An 18,978-nucleotide genomic window follows, 5' to 3' on the forward strand; every position below is an offset into this window, starting at 1 on the left:
TGTTCTCTGTGGGCTAAAAATGAAGTCACTCACTCAAGTCAAATAGCTTTGACCATAGCAGGAAGTCTACAATTCATTTCAAAATCGAGCCTACAATTCATTTCTTGGTGCAGCAGAACTATTAACTCTTAGCTTAGCTACAATGGAGGTAAAATCCTTTGGTGATGTGAGGGTCATTGAAATACAGCCTTATTACAATGAAAAAAAAAATTACAACTGTGAGTCCTTCAAACTGTCTTCAATGATGACCAATATATACAATCGAAATGTGAAGGAGAAAAAATATATTTCCTGATTTAATTTTCAAATTTCCTATAAGAATGTCTATCCTCAAGAGACAAGCACATTCCTGCACGTAATTGGAGTCAGTGGCAGAACAGGAATGACATTAAAAGGAAGGAAATGAAGAGCTGACCCACCCCCACCCCAGGCCAATCTGGAAATAATTAACAAGAAAACTCAAAGGAAGTCAACATTACACTTTGGCAATCTGCAGAGGAGCCGATCCTTCACTGCAGCCTTGAGTGTGGCTAATCGGCAGTTACTAGTCACACTTCAAAGCAGCACCCTTCAGGCTGTCGGTCAATCACTCTGCTCTAAATCATACTTGCCACACAGCTCACCGGGTTTTTCCTACAAAGAATGAACACTGACTTCTACTTTTTGAATGGCCTTCAGTAAAATGCATGCCCTCAGTTACTTGCTCTGATTGAGCAAGTAAGTTTCCAGTCTACACTCCTGCATGAGCCATAATTTACCTGAATGTGTGGCCACCTTATGCAGAAACCCTAAAGTAGCAGGAACCTTACACTTCACTTTCACCACAGCCCATAAAAGCAGTGTGGCCTCTCTCACACATGGGGAAAGCAAACCTCTGAAAAGCTGAAGAAAAGCTTGCAAGCTTTTCCATCTACTTGAGAAAAACAAAGACCAAACCCTGTTGTGGATTAGAACAGGAGTCGCAGGACCCATGCCTATCAGTTGGCATGCCCAGGCTTCTGATTTACAGAGCTGTGGCTGTCAGGTTAAGCTTCTAAGAGAGACTTCTAAAAGAGGGGTGGACCCAAAACTACATGGGATGTTGAATCTCAGCCTAGCAGGATAGGAGCATATTTACAGCAGCTACTTTATATGATGACTTGGCAAAGTTGGCATATGTTGTTCATCTCTTACACTGTGGTCCAAGAAAACCAGAGCAGTGGGAACAGAAACACCCTGGTCTTCATTCATTCGGTATAAACATCAACTACCATCAACTTTGAAATAGTTGGACTCACAATACTACTAAGACATTCTTGCTTGCTTCTATAAGGATTACCCAAGTACCCAGTATAGTTAGTTACTATGAACTATGGTAAGTCTAGAATTAAAGCCTAAGAAACCACATTTGGCCTTTTTCATTTAAGGTAAAGCATCTCTGCCTTGGCCAAGAAATGTATAATAAGCACCAATTTAAGACAGAACTGACCATTTATAAGGCTCAAACGTTCAGTAAGTTATTTGTTGGATCAAGAAAGCACAATATTTATTGTCAAGCAACAAAAATCAATTATGACAGCAAATTTAATCATACTGATCCTAACACTAAATATAAATGGTCTAACACACTAAAAGACAGAAATTGTCAGCTTACATAAAAACATAAAAATGCAAAACCCAATTACATATCTTTGCAAACACACTGCAAAGAGAGAACACAAAAATAAATATGGAATGTACTAAGCAAATTTTAACAAAAAGAAAAAAGTTTTTGTTTTGTTTTGTTTTGTTTTTTGTTTTGTAATTGGCCTTTTGTACCCATGGGTTTCACAAATACTGATTCAATCAACTAGGAATAAAAAAAATTCGGGGGGAAAATGCATCTGTATTAGAAATGTACAGACTTTAAGATTTTTGTCATTATTCTATAAATGTAATTGTTTACAAAGAATTTACATTTATTAGGCAATAGTCTAGGCATGACTGCAGTAAATTGCATTCTGGAAAGACCCACAGTAAGAACTGAGGGAGACCTCTGGCCAAAAGTTAAAGATGTGAGGGCCTTAGCCAGAGCCTACAGAGCCTGCGCCCTGTAACTGAAGGGCTGTGCCTAGAAGCCTGTGCTCCCCAGGACACCCAGCTGAGTGACAATGCAGGATAATGCAGCCCTGCCATAGCAGTGGAACTACAGCCTCCAACAAGACTGTGAGCCAGAGGTACTCACTGAAACCAGGCCTCGTTTTCAGACACACAGACATGGATGGTATCAGTGTTAGTTCCTTGAAGTTACAGTGTCTGAAGTTACACTGTGTTTTAACCCAGTAAAAGATAACTAACAGAAGGCCTAGCCCAGATTTAAAGACAGACTGCAAAGCGACATACTTATTCAGAAGATGACCACAAGTACTGGAATAATTAACAAAAACCAGAGTTACATAAAAGCTTAATTTCCAAGGAGTCCAGAGGTAGAGAGGTCAAAGTGCCTTCGAAGATCCAAGATCTTTCACTTAGGCTCTGCCATTGTTTGGAACAAGTCTTTAGCCTTATGCTTCTTCATATGTGTATACTTATCTTTAAAGTACAGATTACACATGATCACAGAGGCACCCACTCTATGCTGTTTCTTTCTCTCAGCTGGTCACTTAGAAGTATGTTACCAGCTGTGCTTGCTCTTGCTAGCTGCCTCACACTATCTTCATCCACATACTCACCACAATCCACTTTCCCTTCCACAGATATACAAGCCTCCCTTTGACACACTGCATCTCTGAGGCCTGCCTGAGACACTGGCTGATATTCTCCACTGTGTTGTCTCTTGACTGAGACCACCCATTGGTACACTTCAGCTTCTTCCAATCATCAAATCTCACGTGTGTTGCAGAAAATATCATGACTGGGTTTTTCCTTCCACCTGTCTCATTACAGGGTCCTGACCTGTTTGCCCAAGAAACTGAACACCATTCAGAGATCATTCAAGAACCAAACTGTTGCCTACTTCCGACTCACACCTCAAACTGATAAAATATCTGTAACACTCATCTTAGAAACATGGCCTCAGTTGTTTTTATGATCTAATCTTTATGCTTTTCCTGATGTACAACCTAGCCTGATGCTTCTAATTTACATTTCTCTACAGTCATATTCAGAGGGAGAAAAAGAGAGAGACAAACAGAGAGAAAGAGAGACAGAGACAGAGACAGAGAAACAGAGAGAGACTTCTAAAGAAAATTAAAACTTTTCCAGGAAATTTGAAGCTATTCTTCCACTTATATCACCTATGAGAAGGAGCTTGTTTTAGATACACTGTTCCCTTAATAGAGTACATGCTACATTAGTAAACACACGCCATGTTTACTACAGGACACCAGCAGTGCATGTCAAAAACCACATACTACATTTGTGGTGAGACTTTAATACAAGCATAAAGAACAAACGTCTCTGAGCTAGCAGGTCTGAGAAAGAGTCTCAAAGGTGTAAGAATCTGGCTAAGAACAGATGAAGGGAAACAGAATTTACAAAAGTGATAAAAGCAAAAATTGCAGAAAAATGCAATAAGGTTTAAAAAAATAGCCATGTGCCATAGTTTAGAACCTTGCCATGTTAAAGGTTTGATTCAAAATGGGACTACAGGGAGGTGACGAAACCTTCCAGAGGTGGGGCCTAATGGACAGAAATGAGGTCACTTGGGGGTGTGTCCTCCAAAGGCATTGTGGGCACAGGCCTTCTCTCTTCCTATTTGTTCCCTGACTCACGATGCACTTTGGCCATAAGACATGTGGGGTTGTATACGATGGGTTGTCTTGTAGCTGGCTTAGTTCCCTAGCATGTCTTCAGGGACCATCACATTGTACTGAGTATCAGAATTTATTCCTTTCTACAATGAATAAGACTCAATTTTCATTTTCCCTTGGCAGATGTTTGGGTAGCTACCATCTTTACTAAATAAAAATAAGAATTTTGCCCTGACCATGGATTCTAAAACCTCTTCAGTATTATATTTTTCAAGTCTTTGGATACAAAGGTTTTACAAGTCAACACTGAAGAAACAAATGAAAAGTCAGCAAAAGACTAAGATAGAATTACATCTTCTCCCATACAGATGGCATGCATGTATAAAATGGAGCTCCAAATCATAGATAGCATCAGGGAGTTGCAAACAGAAGCAATGAAATACCACCACATGTTGATTATCTACTGACCACACCACTGTACAATGACAGGAAAACTCAGTCTCCACAGATGAAAATACACAGTAGTACATCTATACTGGAAGGCACACAAAACACACTAATCACACAATCCAGAAATGATGACCCTCAGTAATACCCAAATAAGCTGAAAGCATACATTAGACAAAAACATGGACACAAAGGTCTAATAGATTTTTCATAACCTGGAAGCATCCAAGATGCCCAAAAGCTAAATGCATGTATTAAGATATATTAAATGTGATAAAATTTATTCATTGATAGAAAAATGAGCTATCAAACCTCTAAGACACAGTGAAACCTTAAATGCATCTTCTTAAGTGCAAGAAGCCAATCAGTGAAGGCTGCGGCATGGATGATTTCAGTCATGTGCAAGTTAGGAAAAGTAAAACTCTGAAGACAAAAAAGGTCAGCTACCTCCTGAGGCAGGACTGCAGTGTGAGGGAGCCTGGGTTACAGGAAGATACTGTCTAAAAATAGGAAGAGCAGCGGTTCTGGAGCTGAAGGAGTAGAAGGAAGAACAAGCAGAGTAAGGGGTGTGTCAGGCAGTGACACTCCTGGGTAGGACACTGTGCTTGTAAACACATGAAATCACGCACTTGCCAAAATCTGTTGGTTGGTAGCACACACTTATAATCCTAACACTTGGAAGGAGAAGGCAGAATAATCATGGGACAGAATCTCCTCGAGTGCAAAGCAGGTTTATGTATAGCTGGTCTAAACCACATGAGACATTGTCTCATATAAAAATAAAACATAAACCAAAAAGCAAAAGAACAACAACAAAAACCTCACAATAAAGCAAAGCACAAGAACCTCATTCAATCCTAGACCATGTAAAAGTAATGCCAAGCAGAGTGGTGCATGCTTGTAAACCTGGCACTGTGGAGGTGAAGACAGGAGGATGCCTGGGACTCCGTGGCCAGCCAGGCTAGCTAATTATTGAGCTCTAGTCAATAAAAACCCTGTCTCAGTAGGAGGTGACAGCATTCTGGAAGATACCAAAGATTGTCCTCCAGTCGGTGTGTGTGTGTGTATGTGTGTCTGTCTGTCTCTCTCTCTACACACACACACACTCACACACATATACATAGGACATACACAACAAGTACATTCACACACACCCTACACCCTTCCTCTACACACATGGAAGAAAAAACAGCCATAAAACACCTAACAGTGAGCCCCTACACCTAACAGGCTCTAGCTAATAAGATCTCAAAACTGGCTCACAGACTATTATACATAGATATACATTAACAACACATGACACCAACAACAGGAAATTATGAGACCAAGACAGGAAGCAACAGATTAGGATTCTCTCTCCTTTTCCATCATTTCCTATAAACCAAATCTAAATAAAGCTGCCCCTCCCAGAGTCTACTGATTTTTTTTTTTTAAAGAACTAAAATACTAGAAAATATAACAGTAAAATAAAAGGTGAAGCATTCTAAGGGCATTTTATGGTTTTGTGTTGTTATGCTTGTAGTTGTTTGGGAGGAAACCTAGGGCTTGTGCAAGCTATGGCAGCAGCCTGCCACTCACTACAACCCTACCATCCATACCTCTTATGAGAAAGAGATGTTCATTTTCTCTAGACGTTGAACCCAAATAAAAATGTACGTTTGAAGTTTGAGGGAAGCCACTGAGTGAGAAAAGCACTAAGGGACAATCTTCTGTGCGGCAGCAAAGCACACCTCTTCGTAATGGTGGTGACTTACCTGAGTGTTCAGAGCCTCCATCTTGCGCTTCCTGGCATGAAAAGCCTTGCTCGGAAAAGCCCAATAGTAATTGGACGTCCCAATCCTCTCACAGTCAACCATGCCGTCATCCACCAAGCTCTGCAGGACTTCTTTCACTGACATGGCAGCTGAGGAGAAAACATTCACAGACACTATGTTAAGCAGCATCCTAAGCAAAGTTCAAAAGCAAATAACTAGAGAAACATTGCAGAGAATATTACAGTTAAAAGCTAGGCATCTAGGTGTGCTCCAAAAGTGAGGTGACCCAGGCTCATAAAGCAAACATCACAGGTCCTCTCTTCCACACAGACCTTAGGAGCTTATGTGAGAGTGAATGTGGGCAGAGGCCATGTAACTCAAAAGGGGCATGACAGAAGAAAGATAAGAGAGGAGGTACAAAGGGCACCAGGACACAGTGACATAAACGTGCCAGATGAACACTGGTGGTGAACAGCCCTGGTACTTAGAGGGTGATAGAGAGACAGGGGGGCGGGCAGGAGAGAGAAGGGGGACTAACCAAAACAAAGTATATATCACAGCACCGTGAGAAAACCTGGACTTTGTGTGCTAATTTAAAAACAAATAAACCTGTTCTATACACAGTGATGGTCAATATATTTTAACTATAATGAGCTGTATTTATTTTTGTAGTCCTAGGGTTTGAAACCAGGTTTGAATATGTAGATAAGTGCTCTATTGCTAAGCTCCACCCCTAGCCTTTTCAACCCACTCTGAAGACAAACTAGAACAAACAGTATAGCCCCCAACAACCAAATGACAACATGGAAAGATAGAAGAAAGGATTCAAGGAGACCAGCATTATCAACATGGTGGGAAATATAGCAGTGTGTACCTAAAACTTTACATTGATGCCTTTGCTTCTTGAAGAAATTTCGCTTGAATGAACTCAGCCACAGAACATAAAGATGGACATACATGCTTGTCAAAGCATTTTTTTAGTATATAAAGAAATTGGAAAGTAACTCAATTAATTGGATTTCTAAAACCATAATGCAGTGTTATAGACCAATTTTAATGCCACAGTTAAGTAAATGCTGCCTTGTACAGCATATGAGGAGCGAGAAGACAATATGCAGTAATGTGACAGGAGTTGGGATGGCAGGCAGGTCAAAGGGGATTTTTACTTTCTTCTCTTTATTTATTTCCCAGAAATAGACATATATTAACTTCAACTAAGAAAACTAAAAGTTGTGAAATATTAAACAATATAGAAACAAAATAGTTCTAATATTTAGGGCTAAGATTTAAAATCAGAACCTACTAATAATGCTTACTTCCTATGTACCAAAAATCTATATCCCTATTTTAATATCCATTTAAATTTTTCTAAAGCAGATATCTAGCTATGAAAGTTATTTAAAATTTAAAAATCTAATATATAAAACTGACACCAAATGTGTCAATGTGCAAAACATTCACCCCCTACTCATAAAGTACACTCTGAAATGCAAGTCAAAGGACTCTAAAAATGAGAGGAGCCAGCAGGGAGGCTCCGTGGGGAGGCTCAATGACACAGCACTTGCCTAGCATGGACAGGACCTGGACACAACGCCCAGGACTGAAAAAGAAAAGGAAAGCCAATGAGCACAATTTGGTCAAGCCTTTCTTGAAGGCAATTTAAGAATACTCAGTCAAACTCTGAGAGCTACGCAGCCTTTGTTTTCCATTTTACTTCTGCAGAGGGAGCCTACTGAAGTAACCTGAGAGGCGGACAAACACGGACAAAGGTTTGGTTTGCTTGGATTCCATACCCCAACCGCACAGGCAGGCACTTAAGCAGCAGTTAAGGCACCACCAGAGAGCACTGGCCTCAGGAGGGTCAGGCCCTGTGCTCAGTCCCCATTCCCAAAGTTCTGGCAACCAGGACAAGACAGGACCCCAATGATTACTGGTAAGGACGCTTTGCTTATTTTGAGACAGCCTGTGTTTTCATTACGGGTGGCCTTTCCTCAGGAGACATGTACAAAGATCTCTCTCTTCCTGTTCTTAAAATTAGAGTTCCACTCTTAAAACCTCACATAATCATTTATTTCTGCATTTGATTGTGACAGTCTCACACCATGGAGATCACACTAACTCAACTCATGATTTCCCAAGTGCTGAGACCGCAACACTCCCTTGCGCAGGTCTGATTTCCAGAGGGTTGGAGATTCAACATATGAATTATGAAAGAGCACAGCTCAGTCTGGAACACAGAGCATGTTAATTACACAATATTTTTAGCAGCAGTATTTGTACACAATCAAGATCAGTGGTTCTCAATCTTCCTAACTCTCCGGCCCTTTAATACAGTTCTTAATGTTGGGGTGACTCCCAACCATAAAATAATTTTCATTGCTACTTTCTAACTGTAATTTAGCTACTGTTATGAATAGTAATAGAAATATCTGTGTTTTTCAGTGATCTTACATGACCCCTGTGAAAGTTCATTCAACCCCCAAAGGGAACATGCCCCACAGGTTAAGAAGCACTGATCTAAATAGTCAACAATAGATGACCAACTAAGCAAGTTTGATAAGTAGTCATAGGATAGAATTCACTTCCAAAACGAGTTACATACACATGCAGATGAGGTGTTATATAAAACAGATGCATAGCCAAGTGCAGCTCAGTAGTAGAGTACTAGCCTAAGGATGAGGCCCCGGGTCAATATCCCCAGCACACTCACTGCCCCACCACACACACAAATAGCCAAACACAAACCGCATAAGTAGCATGATTCCCTCTCAGAATGTCAAATCTTTACAGATAGACACTGACAAATAAAACCTCAAAATGTTTATAGTCGTGATTTTGGAACAGAAAAGCTCTACCCACGTTCTTCTTCCTTAGTGCAGTGATGGGAGTTGCTGTTCTACCTGCTCTCTCCTGAAAACCTCTGAAACGGAGCAAAACTAGCTGTTGCTTTGGCAGGCATTCTGTCACAGCAATGCAAAGTCTAACTAGCAGACTTAGTGTAATTAAAAAGGATCTTGCGATGAAGTCACCTTGGTGCAGAATCAGCCTTAAGGTCAATGGCTGTCACAGAGAAAAGGGAACAAGCAACAAAGAAGGGAAGCGCACTGGCTGACCGTAGCAAGGATAGGCATCAGGCACACACTGCTGGCAGCCAGTGAGTCCTGGGAGAGAAGGAAGGCGTCTTCCTCAGTCTCCCAGGGAACCAGCCCTGTAGCTGGTCTTTGTTACTTTGTGGGTTCTTCTTTTTCCCATCCTTTATCCACCGTGTTTCACCCGCTAATACTAGACAGGAGAGAAACACAGATTGGGGTTGGGGAGGGGGAGAAAGAGGGAGGGAGGGAGGGAGGGGAGAGAGGAGAGACAGAGAGAGAGAGAGAGAGAGAGAAAGAGAGAGAGAGAGAGAGAGGGAGAGATCTAAATCTAACTTTTTCTTCTTAGTTCTTCTTTGAGCATAGCTCTAACAAACTGCAACCACCACCCCCTAAACAACCAACAACCACCCACCCAAATTTACTGGGGCTCTGGCACTTATATACCCTCTAAAAAAATCCCCAAAATTCCAGATGTCACAGATCATAGAAACTAACTACAACTGGCAAAACTATGCCCCTGCTAGAGCACGAGGCAAATCACAGTCAGCTGCTGGGAAGCAGCCCCATAGCCCCACGCCTGGGGTTAAAATAAAGACATATAATAGCTCTGTGTTTTTTAAAGAAATCTAAATTCCAAAGTTATCACTACACGACCCTGCCTATACCTTCATGTCAGTCTTCTGCCTCTAGAGCTCAGAGGCATGGGAAAGAAGTCATTTTCCTTAAGCTATCAAATTTATAATAAATAGTAATACAGCCTCAGGAAACTAATGCACTATGTAAAGATACCAAATCATATTTGACAAGCACTACAAAATAAGTGAAGCAATCTTTATTTCTCTTGAAATAAACAATAAAATAAGAGTGCACATGGGTAAAAGTATATATGCAAGTACACATATGTATTCTAGGGCAGAGGGTCCAAACAGAGAGACTGCTTTGATTCCTAAAGAGTGTCACATTGGGGCTTTTACAAATGTATTTATTTCTAGACGTCTGCATTGTCCATAAAAGGAAAGAAGACTGCAAAAAAGCCTGAGTCCTGGGCCCCCAAATCCCCACCCTGCCAGTCTCTTTAATACTTACTGATGCCTTTCTCTTTGGGAGCAAGCTTCTCTAGGTCTTTCAGCTGGAATACGTCTCTCTGGTTAAAAGAGTTAAAGAAGATGAGAAATACATAATTACTTCCTACTATTTATTTATATTTACTATAGCTGTGTTCATAAAACATAACATCAAAAAGCTATGTCTACAAGTGTATAATGTACTAGAAATGAGCATTTTAGAACTAGAAGAAACTATTGCATTCAACGCCATCCATTGAACTTAAGGTAGACATACTTCTACATGAGCACAGTTGCCTATTCATAACTGCAACAAGAACAACAGCACATCTTCTCATGGAAGCAGGAACTAGCTCTGGTGGGTAATCTGTGCCATCAGATAATGTGCTGCTCTGACTCTCTGATGGTCAGAAAACCAAAAACCAGGAGGCTGAAGAGATGACTCTGTGGTTAAAAGCACTCACTGCTCTTACAAAGGACCCTAATTTGGTTCCCAATAGCCATATGGTGGTTCAGGGCATCTGGTGTGTTCTGGCATCTGGCCACACACGTGGTACACATACATACATGCAGGCTAACACTCATACACATAAAAATTTTAAAATAACAAATCTAAAAAACAAAAAACAAAATAAATAAAAAACAAACAAACAAACAAACAAAATACTAAGGTCAGTGATGAGAGGATTGCCTGGGCCCCAAATTTTGAAGCCAGGCTGAGCAATATAACAAGGCCATATTTCAAAAAGAAAGGAAGGGGGAAGAGGAAACGAGGGAGGGAATAAGAGCCAAAGAAAAAAAAAAGAGTGCTTTATTTGGTATGTATCATGCTCCACAGACTCAGCAGTAATAACTAAAAGTTAGACGACTGTCCAAGTTGGTTTTCATTTAAGGTTTTATGAAGCAGCTAACTACATGATAGAAAAACTGTCCAGCTCATGCTGTGTCCCAATCACTGGTCCACTTACTGACCCATACACTGATACACTTAATATACACAGAGCGAAGTACATCTATGGAGTATTTAATCTAGTGGCCAGGGGACACTCTTGCTGACTGACCACTGTGGTGTGGAAAAACATTTGGTCAGGGAAAGTGAAATAGTCTGGGAAGACCAACACATTTAATAAGTAGAAAGAAGCCCTGAGACTAGGATGGGATAGGGATCCACTGCTTTCTAAAGAAACTGAAAAAGCAAGTTCAAGAGAACAGAAACTAAACCTTGATAAAGGTCAAGACCACTGCTCACTTAAATAGGCATGTTAAGAAACTGAGAAGACAGATAACTACCTAAAAGAAAACATTTACAAACTGTCTACTGACAAAGCAGCCTGGAACCTAGAAATACACAAAGGGTCTCCAAAAACAAAAGGAATAGAAAGTGGATGACATTGAGGACTGCAACTGTGGACTCCTCATGAGCTGTCTTTACTACAGATGGTTTTGAAAGCATTCCCAAGACATTGTTGGTGAACAATTCATGATTAGAAGCAGCAGGGTACAGTGCTTAGCCAGCATCCATGATTATACAGTATAACACATGGTGCTAACCAGCATCCATGATTAGAGGTAGCACAGTACATGGTGCTTAGCCAGCATTCCATGATTAGAGGCAGCATGGTACATGTACTTGATTAGAAGCAGTAAGGTACACGGTGCCTAGCCAGCATCTGTGATCAGAGGCAGCATGGTACAAGGTGCTTAACCAGTAAGTTTTCTAATTAATTCAGAAGGTATTACACTTTCATCATCATGACAGAGAAAACAGACTATAAACATAACCCTACCATTAACATGTATAATCATATGGAAATATTTGTTTAGAGTTGGCATTTTCTACTTAATACCACAGAGTGAGCATTTAGTCATGACACTGTGTGGAAGGGCCACATCTAATGCCAAATCTATAACTGACAGTGTAGAAACCATATTTGAGCTTGTTGGAATTTTACTTAGCAAGAATGGAACTAGAATCCAAGTTCCAGAAAGTGAATTCCAGAATCCATGCTACCTTGGACCATAATATTGATTTGCACTGAATCTTGAGGAGCTGATGTCTAATAATTACCAACATTTGGCATCAGTGGACCCCAGATATACTGTGTTCGATTCCACAGAAAACAGACACAATGTTTTCTATTATGTTTCCAAAGTTCACTATTAACATTTTTCCTTTTCTTGCAGGGGAAGGGGGTTTCCAGACAGGGTTTCTTTGCATAGCCCTGGCCGTCCTGGAACTCACTCTGTAGACCAGGCTGGCCTCAAACTCAGAAATCCACCTGCCTTTGCCTCCCAAGTGCTGGGATTAAAGGTGTGCACCACCACTGCCCAGCTAATACTTTTCAATTCCATCCCCCAAATTGATGGATTCAATAAGTAAGCAGCAACGTATTATATCATAATGTGAAGACAAAATAGGAAGACATGAACTGAATGAAACTAACTAATAGAAGTAATAACCCTGAAGAAAAACTCAGTATTGAACATCTTTAAGTGTCTAGTCTTCAGCGTTAGTCATTAGTGTCAAAATGCCATTGAAGGGTGAAAGTGAACATTTTAAACTAGAAATGGCCAACTTTGATATTTAACACCGAAAATTAACACTGAAAGGATAAAATCTCTTCACTGACTACTTTCCTTGGGTTTCTACTGCCTGGAAGAAAGTAAATCTGTTTTTGCTCTAAGGCTACAGGAAAAAAATTTCAACTCAGCCAAAGCAAAACCTAAAACAAGCTTTATCTTCAGAACATCAGTTTTGCCCTGGCTCTACAACCATAAAGGTGAGACATGGGCTTTCAAACGCCCTGGGAACATTTTAACTGCTTTACTGAGAATCTGTACTAGAAAATGAAAAGAAATCTTGACGATGTAATATTTTATTTTGCCATTTCCCCCCAACTGCACAGGATGAAAACAGCCAGTGGACCAAAGTTCCCCCTGAGCCACAAGGACAATTTGGGGAGATAGGGGGTATGGGGGGTACAAGGCCTGTTTGCACTTGTTTCTTCGTGAAAGAAAGGCCCATGTATAGGAACATGTAAAGAAAGTAGGATCCAGAGCCTGGGTTTGAACTCTGACTGTTACTTAGTGAAGCTGAAACTTTATTTCCCCTTAGTGACTGGCAGACATCTGGAATAAATTAAAGAGTCCTGGGTATCATCATAAACGTTGTGCTGTAGACAGACTGGTAAACACAAAGAAGCAAGTATTTGTGCTCCCTATAAAACCAGGTGACCCTCCTTGTTTAAACCCGGCTAATGTCCACTCTTGTTCTCTGAATCCTGGGTAGGCTGTTCAGACACTCTGTCTCCAGAGTGCTCAGCTGTAAAGCAAAGCTGACGACCTTACAGGACTGTGCACTGGTGAATTCAGAGAACCTACACTACACGCCTGGGCCGGGTCTGCACCCAGACAGCACTCAGTGAACTACTGCAACTATTTCAGACAGAAAGAGGTCACCATCAATACATGACTCAGAAAGCGAGTTCTGCTATCAGTCTACGGGACAGTCCGGATAAAACACTATGAATAAGAGATACGGCCCTTTCCTATTCCTCAGCTCAGGAGAGCCAAAAATGTTTACAGAATTTTATGTGTCCCTCCCCCCCACCCCCCAAAACCAAGTCAGTGTGGGTCTCTAACAAAAAAAGATTTATACAACAGAAAAATGCACAACATACTGTGAAGATGTATTTAATGTGAAAGTCACACAAAATACTAACAACATTAGGAAAAATAACTTACTGTCTCAAAAAATATCTCCATCATCCGGGTTCTCTTTTCCTCCCCACTCAGTCCTCTTTTCTTTGACTAAAACATAGAACAACAAAAACAAAAACAAAAAGCAGTAGTTAAAAAAAAACAGCATTTCACAACAATTTGGCATTGAACATTATCTTAAAATGTATTTGACTTTGTTTAGTATCAACAGGATTGGCACCCTCAGGCCTGACCCTAAGACTTACTTTAATGATTATATGCCAACTCTTGAAGTAGGGGCTGCTAATTTTCTATACAAACAGTGATTGAGAAAACATTTTGTGGAAATGTATTTTTATTTTATTTTTTGGTTTTTCAAGAAAGGGTTTCTCTGTGTAGCCCTGGTTGTCCTGGAACTCCTCTGTAGACCAGGCTGGCCTTGAACTCAGAACCATCACCATTCCCTTTGTAGAAACTTAGTATCTATAAAATGAATCAATGACAAGTCACTGCATTAACTTTCAGAAGGCTTGCCTTTTGAAAGAAAATAGTCACTCATAACTAATTAATAGCTACAAGCACAAATTGTTGCATAAATATCCAAGACAGCGTTAATTAATCCCAGCTGGGAAGGGAAACGTGTTAATCTAGAAGGCTAGAGATGAAAAGGACTGGGTCAGGCTGGGAAGTGGGGAGGGGTGCCCTGTGTGGACCCATGCACAAGCACAGAGTTGCAGATGTCCAAGACAAGCATTAAGATGGTTACTGGATGGACTGTGCAGAGGGAGCAAATGGCAAGTACTTTTCAAAAATTCATCTTAGGTCAGATTACCAAAGGCTAACAGGGAAGAGAGTGGATCTTACCACGACAACGAAAAAGTGCTGAGAAATTTCTAAAGCTGAGGAGTGACAAGATTAGAGTCAAATTCAAGTGTACGAATGGTAGCAGCAAGGGCTGGAGATGGCTCAGCGGTTAAAGACCACTGGCTGTGCTTCCAGAGGACGGGGTTCGTTTCCCAGCACCTGCATGGTGGCTCTGTCTGTGACTTCAGTCCCAGGACATCTGTCCCACTCTTCTGGCCGTCCTGGGCACTAGGCATACACATGGTGTACAAATATACATTCAGGCAAAACATCCATATACATAAAAATTTTTAAATATTTTAATTAAAAAGAAACAAATAGTGATAGGAATGTATAGGCTCAAGAAAGAAAAAAACCTATCTAGATAGCAAGCGGGAGCCTGTAATACACGTGAATCATTATTAAATTTGAAAATAAGATAAGCAATATGTAAACTAAAGTACAGAATAGTTTTACTATTATATATGTATGTGTATATATATGTATGTGTATATATATACATATATATATGTGTGTGTGTGTATATATATATATATATATATATATATATATATATATAGCATATCAACTTACATTCAAATTAAAAAGAGGAGCCAAGTTTTTTAAGGCAAAAATTCCAATGAAAATAAAAGCAATATGAAAAACAGCACTAGTCTGGGATTTGGGATTCCACACTAACATTTATTAATTAATTGTTTATTGGGGGAGTGCTATGGAACATATGAAAAGGGTAGAACAAAACCTTCCAAAGTTGGTTTTCTCCTTCCTCTATGTGGGTTCCAAGACTTGAACTCAGACAGCCAGGCTTAACACGAAGCATTGTTACTGGAAGAGCCATCTCACCAGCCCCAATATTTAAGTGTTCTGAATCCTTCACAAAAACCGCATAGGATAATGTTGTGTGACACTGTGTCCTTGGGAAATAGGAATAAGTGTCAATTCCCAGCAGACAGATAACTGATGACAGATCAAAGTACATATACCATCAAAGTTCAACTTGGTGAACTCATGAGTTTTGATGGGTTACTTACTGGATGTACTGGCTGGTTTTGTGTCAACTTGACACAAGCTGGAGTTATCACAGAGAAAGGAGCTTCAGTTGAGGTAATGCTGTAAGGCATTTTCTCATTTAGTGATCAAGCGGGGAGGGTCCCTTGTAGGTGGTACCATCCCTGGGCTGGTAGTCTTGGGCTCTAAAAGAAAGCAAGCTGAGCAAGCCAGTAAGTAACATCCCTCCATGGCCTCTGCATCAGCTCCTGCTTCCTGACCTGCTTGAGTTCCAGTCCTGACTTCCTTTGGTGATAAACAGCAATGTGGAAGTAAGCTAAATAAACCCTTTCCTCCCCAGCTTGCTTCTTGGTCATGATGTTTGTGCAGGAACAGAAACCCTAATTAAGACACTGGATTATGGGAAAGGACTTACAGGAGCAGAAATGCATCACCAGAGCCTACCCTAGCATATATGACAGCTCAAAAGGCTGCAAATCTGGAGCACAATGTACACCTTGCAGCACCTCAACAAACTGCCCAGTGTCCTTCCCAGAAGCCCAGTCAGTGTGAGCCTCTTCAGGCTGCTCCACTGGTCTTGCTCTTTCAAGCTCATCTGAGAGTGACTCTCAGTGGTCTTTAACCGCTTATATACTCTATGGGAGTGCCATGCCTCAGTCAATTTCAGGGACTTCTTAAAGCCCTTCCTGTCTTAGTTCAATGAACTTTCCTTTAGAATTGAGTGCTCCATGGCTCCTTAGACCAGAGGTTCTCAGCTTGTGGTCAAAGAACCCTCTCACAGGGGTAGCCTAGGACCATCAGAAAGCAGATCTTTACATCATGACTTGTAACAATAGCAAAATTACATTTATGAAGTAGCTATGAAAAGCATTTGTGGTTAGGGTCACCAAACATGAGGAACTATGTCAAAGGGTTGCAGCATTGATTGGCAAAGCAGAAAGCTAGTGCCTCAGACCATTGTGTTGCTTCGTCTTGGGTAAATCTCTCTCCCATACTCCTCTGTTTCATGTCCCTTTCCATATCCTATATCTTAAAGAGTTTCTCCAAGATACAAAGTTTTAATCTTGGAGGAAACTGCTACTCAACAAATCATAACAAAATAAATTGTTTATTAAGATGTAAAATATAAGAAGATAAAGACTGATTCTGTCCAACCAAAAACTCTGTAAGAAAGAATCAGTCTCCAACACTTAAGAGAAAGATCTTGGAACGGCACTCTGTATTTCTTCTGGCAACACTAGAAGCTAACTCATCCACAGCAATGAGATGATGTGGTGTTTCCTGATGAGTGTGTGCATAAAAAAACAGCCTTTAAGTTCACATCTCCCACTCTCCTCTATCCACCCTCTTGAACACAGCAGTCCCCCAGGGATCCACTACTCAGCCCTTCCTCTCCTCAAATTTCTTCTTTGATCTTATCTTCTTTAGTTTTAATTAACACTTGCGATGAGACCACAGATCTTTATATCTGGCCCTAAATATGCTTCTGAACTTCCATCTCATGTATCTACCTGCCTACTGGATGGACTTCAAACTCAACTGGTCCTTTCTCTCCTACACACACTCCGAACCTGCTATTCTACATCTCAAGTCTCAGATACACTCTTCACCTATCCAAAGACCTGGCAGCCATCCTAGGTGCCTTCATCTCTTTACCAATTACCAAGTTCTGTCAACACTGGTTCTTAACTATTCTCTAATATGTCTGCCTGGACCACTCTACTACCTCTGTCTGGATTCAGGCCCTCATTGGCTATCTCCTGTAACTGTCCTCAGCTGCCTAAACATATTTTTGTCTCATCCTCTAACAGAAGCTGTCTGCACAGATCCTTACAACCTTTGATGGTTCCAATCCTCATGTCAAGCATCCTAATAGGACGTAGAGGGGCCTCTATCACCTGACCCCTACCTACTATTTAAAGTAGCTCCCACCCCCAAATTTACCATAACAAGGTGGAAAACTATGTAATTTGGGTTGTAATGATGATAAAATGATTCCTCTACCTAAAAAAAAAAATCTCTCCTCTGCACTCAATACGCTAAAAGTTCCCCTGAAGCATAATTAGGGAATTCTCTTCGTTATCCCTCTGCCGAGCTCACAGGCTGAGCCTGTGTTCCCAGGACACATTTGCATTGTATTATTTACTGCACTGAAATTTCTCTCAGCAGACAGAGAAGTTTCAGAATACCCACTGTCCTTGCCTTCTCAGGGCTTAGAAAGCTGGGTAAATTGGATAGAGCAGACATACAGGCCAGCTCTGACCTTCAGGACCACAAGCAGTAAAACTGCCAACTCTAAGCTGCTCGAGCTTCAAAGCTCACCACTTCTAAACAGACAGCACAGGGTGAGTTAAGTAGCAGGAAAACCCACAGCCATCATCTTGCTTGCTGAGAGAAAGCAAAGTGCTCTCTCCAAGAGGACACCCGGGCTCCGGGAAGCTATGCAGAACTGTTGTCTAAACCTCAGGTTCAGAGCTAGAATCCACGAGGGTTTTATAACCCTTCCCACACTGCTCTCTTGCAGTATCTGAGCCAATCATAAAGATCACACCCAGCAAGAGACTCCTCAGCTAAGCTTTCCTCACCACTGCGTAGCAAGCTACCATATATACACTCAGCTAAGAATTTTAAAAAGGCTACTATGGAGGTCACCCTGTATAAACTGCACTGCAGTGCTGGTGATGGGTGTATGCATTAAGAAGTATCCTCCGTTGCTTTAATTTGCTTTTCTCACTAGATTTCTAAGGATATCAGGGGTTCTGTGAGAGAAAATAGAAATCTCTTTAGGGTATAGTACCTCTGCATGGCTCCAGGGACTTGGACCTGACTGGAGCAGTGAGGGAATGAAGGAAAACTAGAGCAGGAAGCTGGAACTAGGTGGTCTGGGCTCTTGGATGGAGAAACTGCAGCACTGCAGCTCAGCCTGTTCATTACAGAATTGAACAGAGAGACAGGTTACTGCATACGGTGGAATATTACACACAGACAGACACGGAAGCAGGGTTAATTATATACGTGTGAACACGGAGGCAGGTTTAACTAACTAATCTTGGTAATCAAAGAGCAGCCTCTCTAGGGGAGTGGTCTTCAGGCCATAAACACTTGGACGGGAGCAAAGCTACAGGGAACATTCTCCACTCAGACTGGCAAAGCTCACTCCTCTCCTGGGGGAAGCAGTGCCATCTCTCTAAGCCTGAGGCTGGGGGGCTATCTGGTGAGGCCATGCATGTCAACAACACATGTTCACTGGGGACTTCATTCATTCAAAGCTTGCTTAGTTCCCTACATTAGGACTTAATCATGTAGCTAAATCAGGAGAAAACAGAGCCCAAATTGGGGG

At 41.1% G+C, this 18,978-nt stretch overlaps 1 protein-coding gene across 3 annotated transcripts in view; it reads right to left on the minus strand.

Annotated features, from left to right (window-relative positions):
• Mnd1 (meiotic nuclear divisions 1) overlaps positions 1-18,978 on the minus strand; it is a 72,253-nt gene that overhangs the window by 51,023 nt on the left and 2,252 nt on the right. The window contains exons 2-5 of one of the 3 annotated variants that reach the window (XM_031374209.1): positions 18,436-18,561; positions 13,812-13,877; positions 10,090-10,147; positions 5,912-6,060 (exon numbers count right to left, since the gene is read on the minus strand). In XM_031374209.1, coding sequence (XP_031230069.1) covers positions 5,912-6,060; positions 10,090-10,147; positions 13,812-13,835 — 231 coding nt within the window. In that variant the 5' untranslated portion in view covers positions 13,836-13,877; positions 18,436-18,561. Of the gene's footprint in view, positions 1-5,911; positions 6,061-10,089; positions 10,148-13,811; positions 13,878-15,372; positions 15,512-18,435; positions 18,562-18,978 lie in introns of those variants that run through there. The other 2 variants (XM_031374207.1, XM_031374208.1) reach the window with 2 other exon arrangements.

The sequence above is a fragment of the Mastomys coucha genome, unplaced genomic scaffold (assembly GCF_008632895.1).
Source record: "Mastomys coucha isolate ucsf_1 unplaced genomic scaffold, UCSF_Mcou_1 pScaffold16, whole genome shotgun sequence".
Lineage (NCBI taxonomy): Eukaryota > Metazoa > Chordata > Mammalia > Rodentia > Muridae > Mastomys > Mastomys coucha.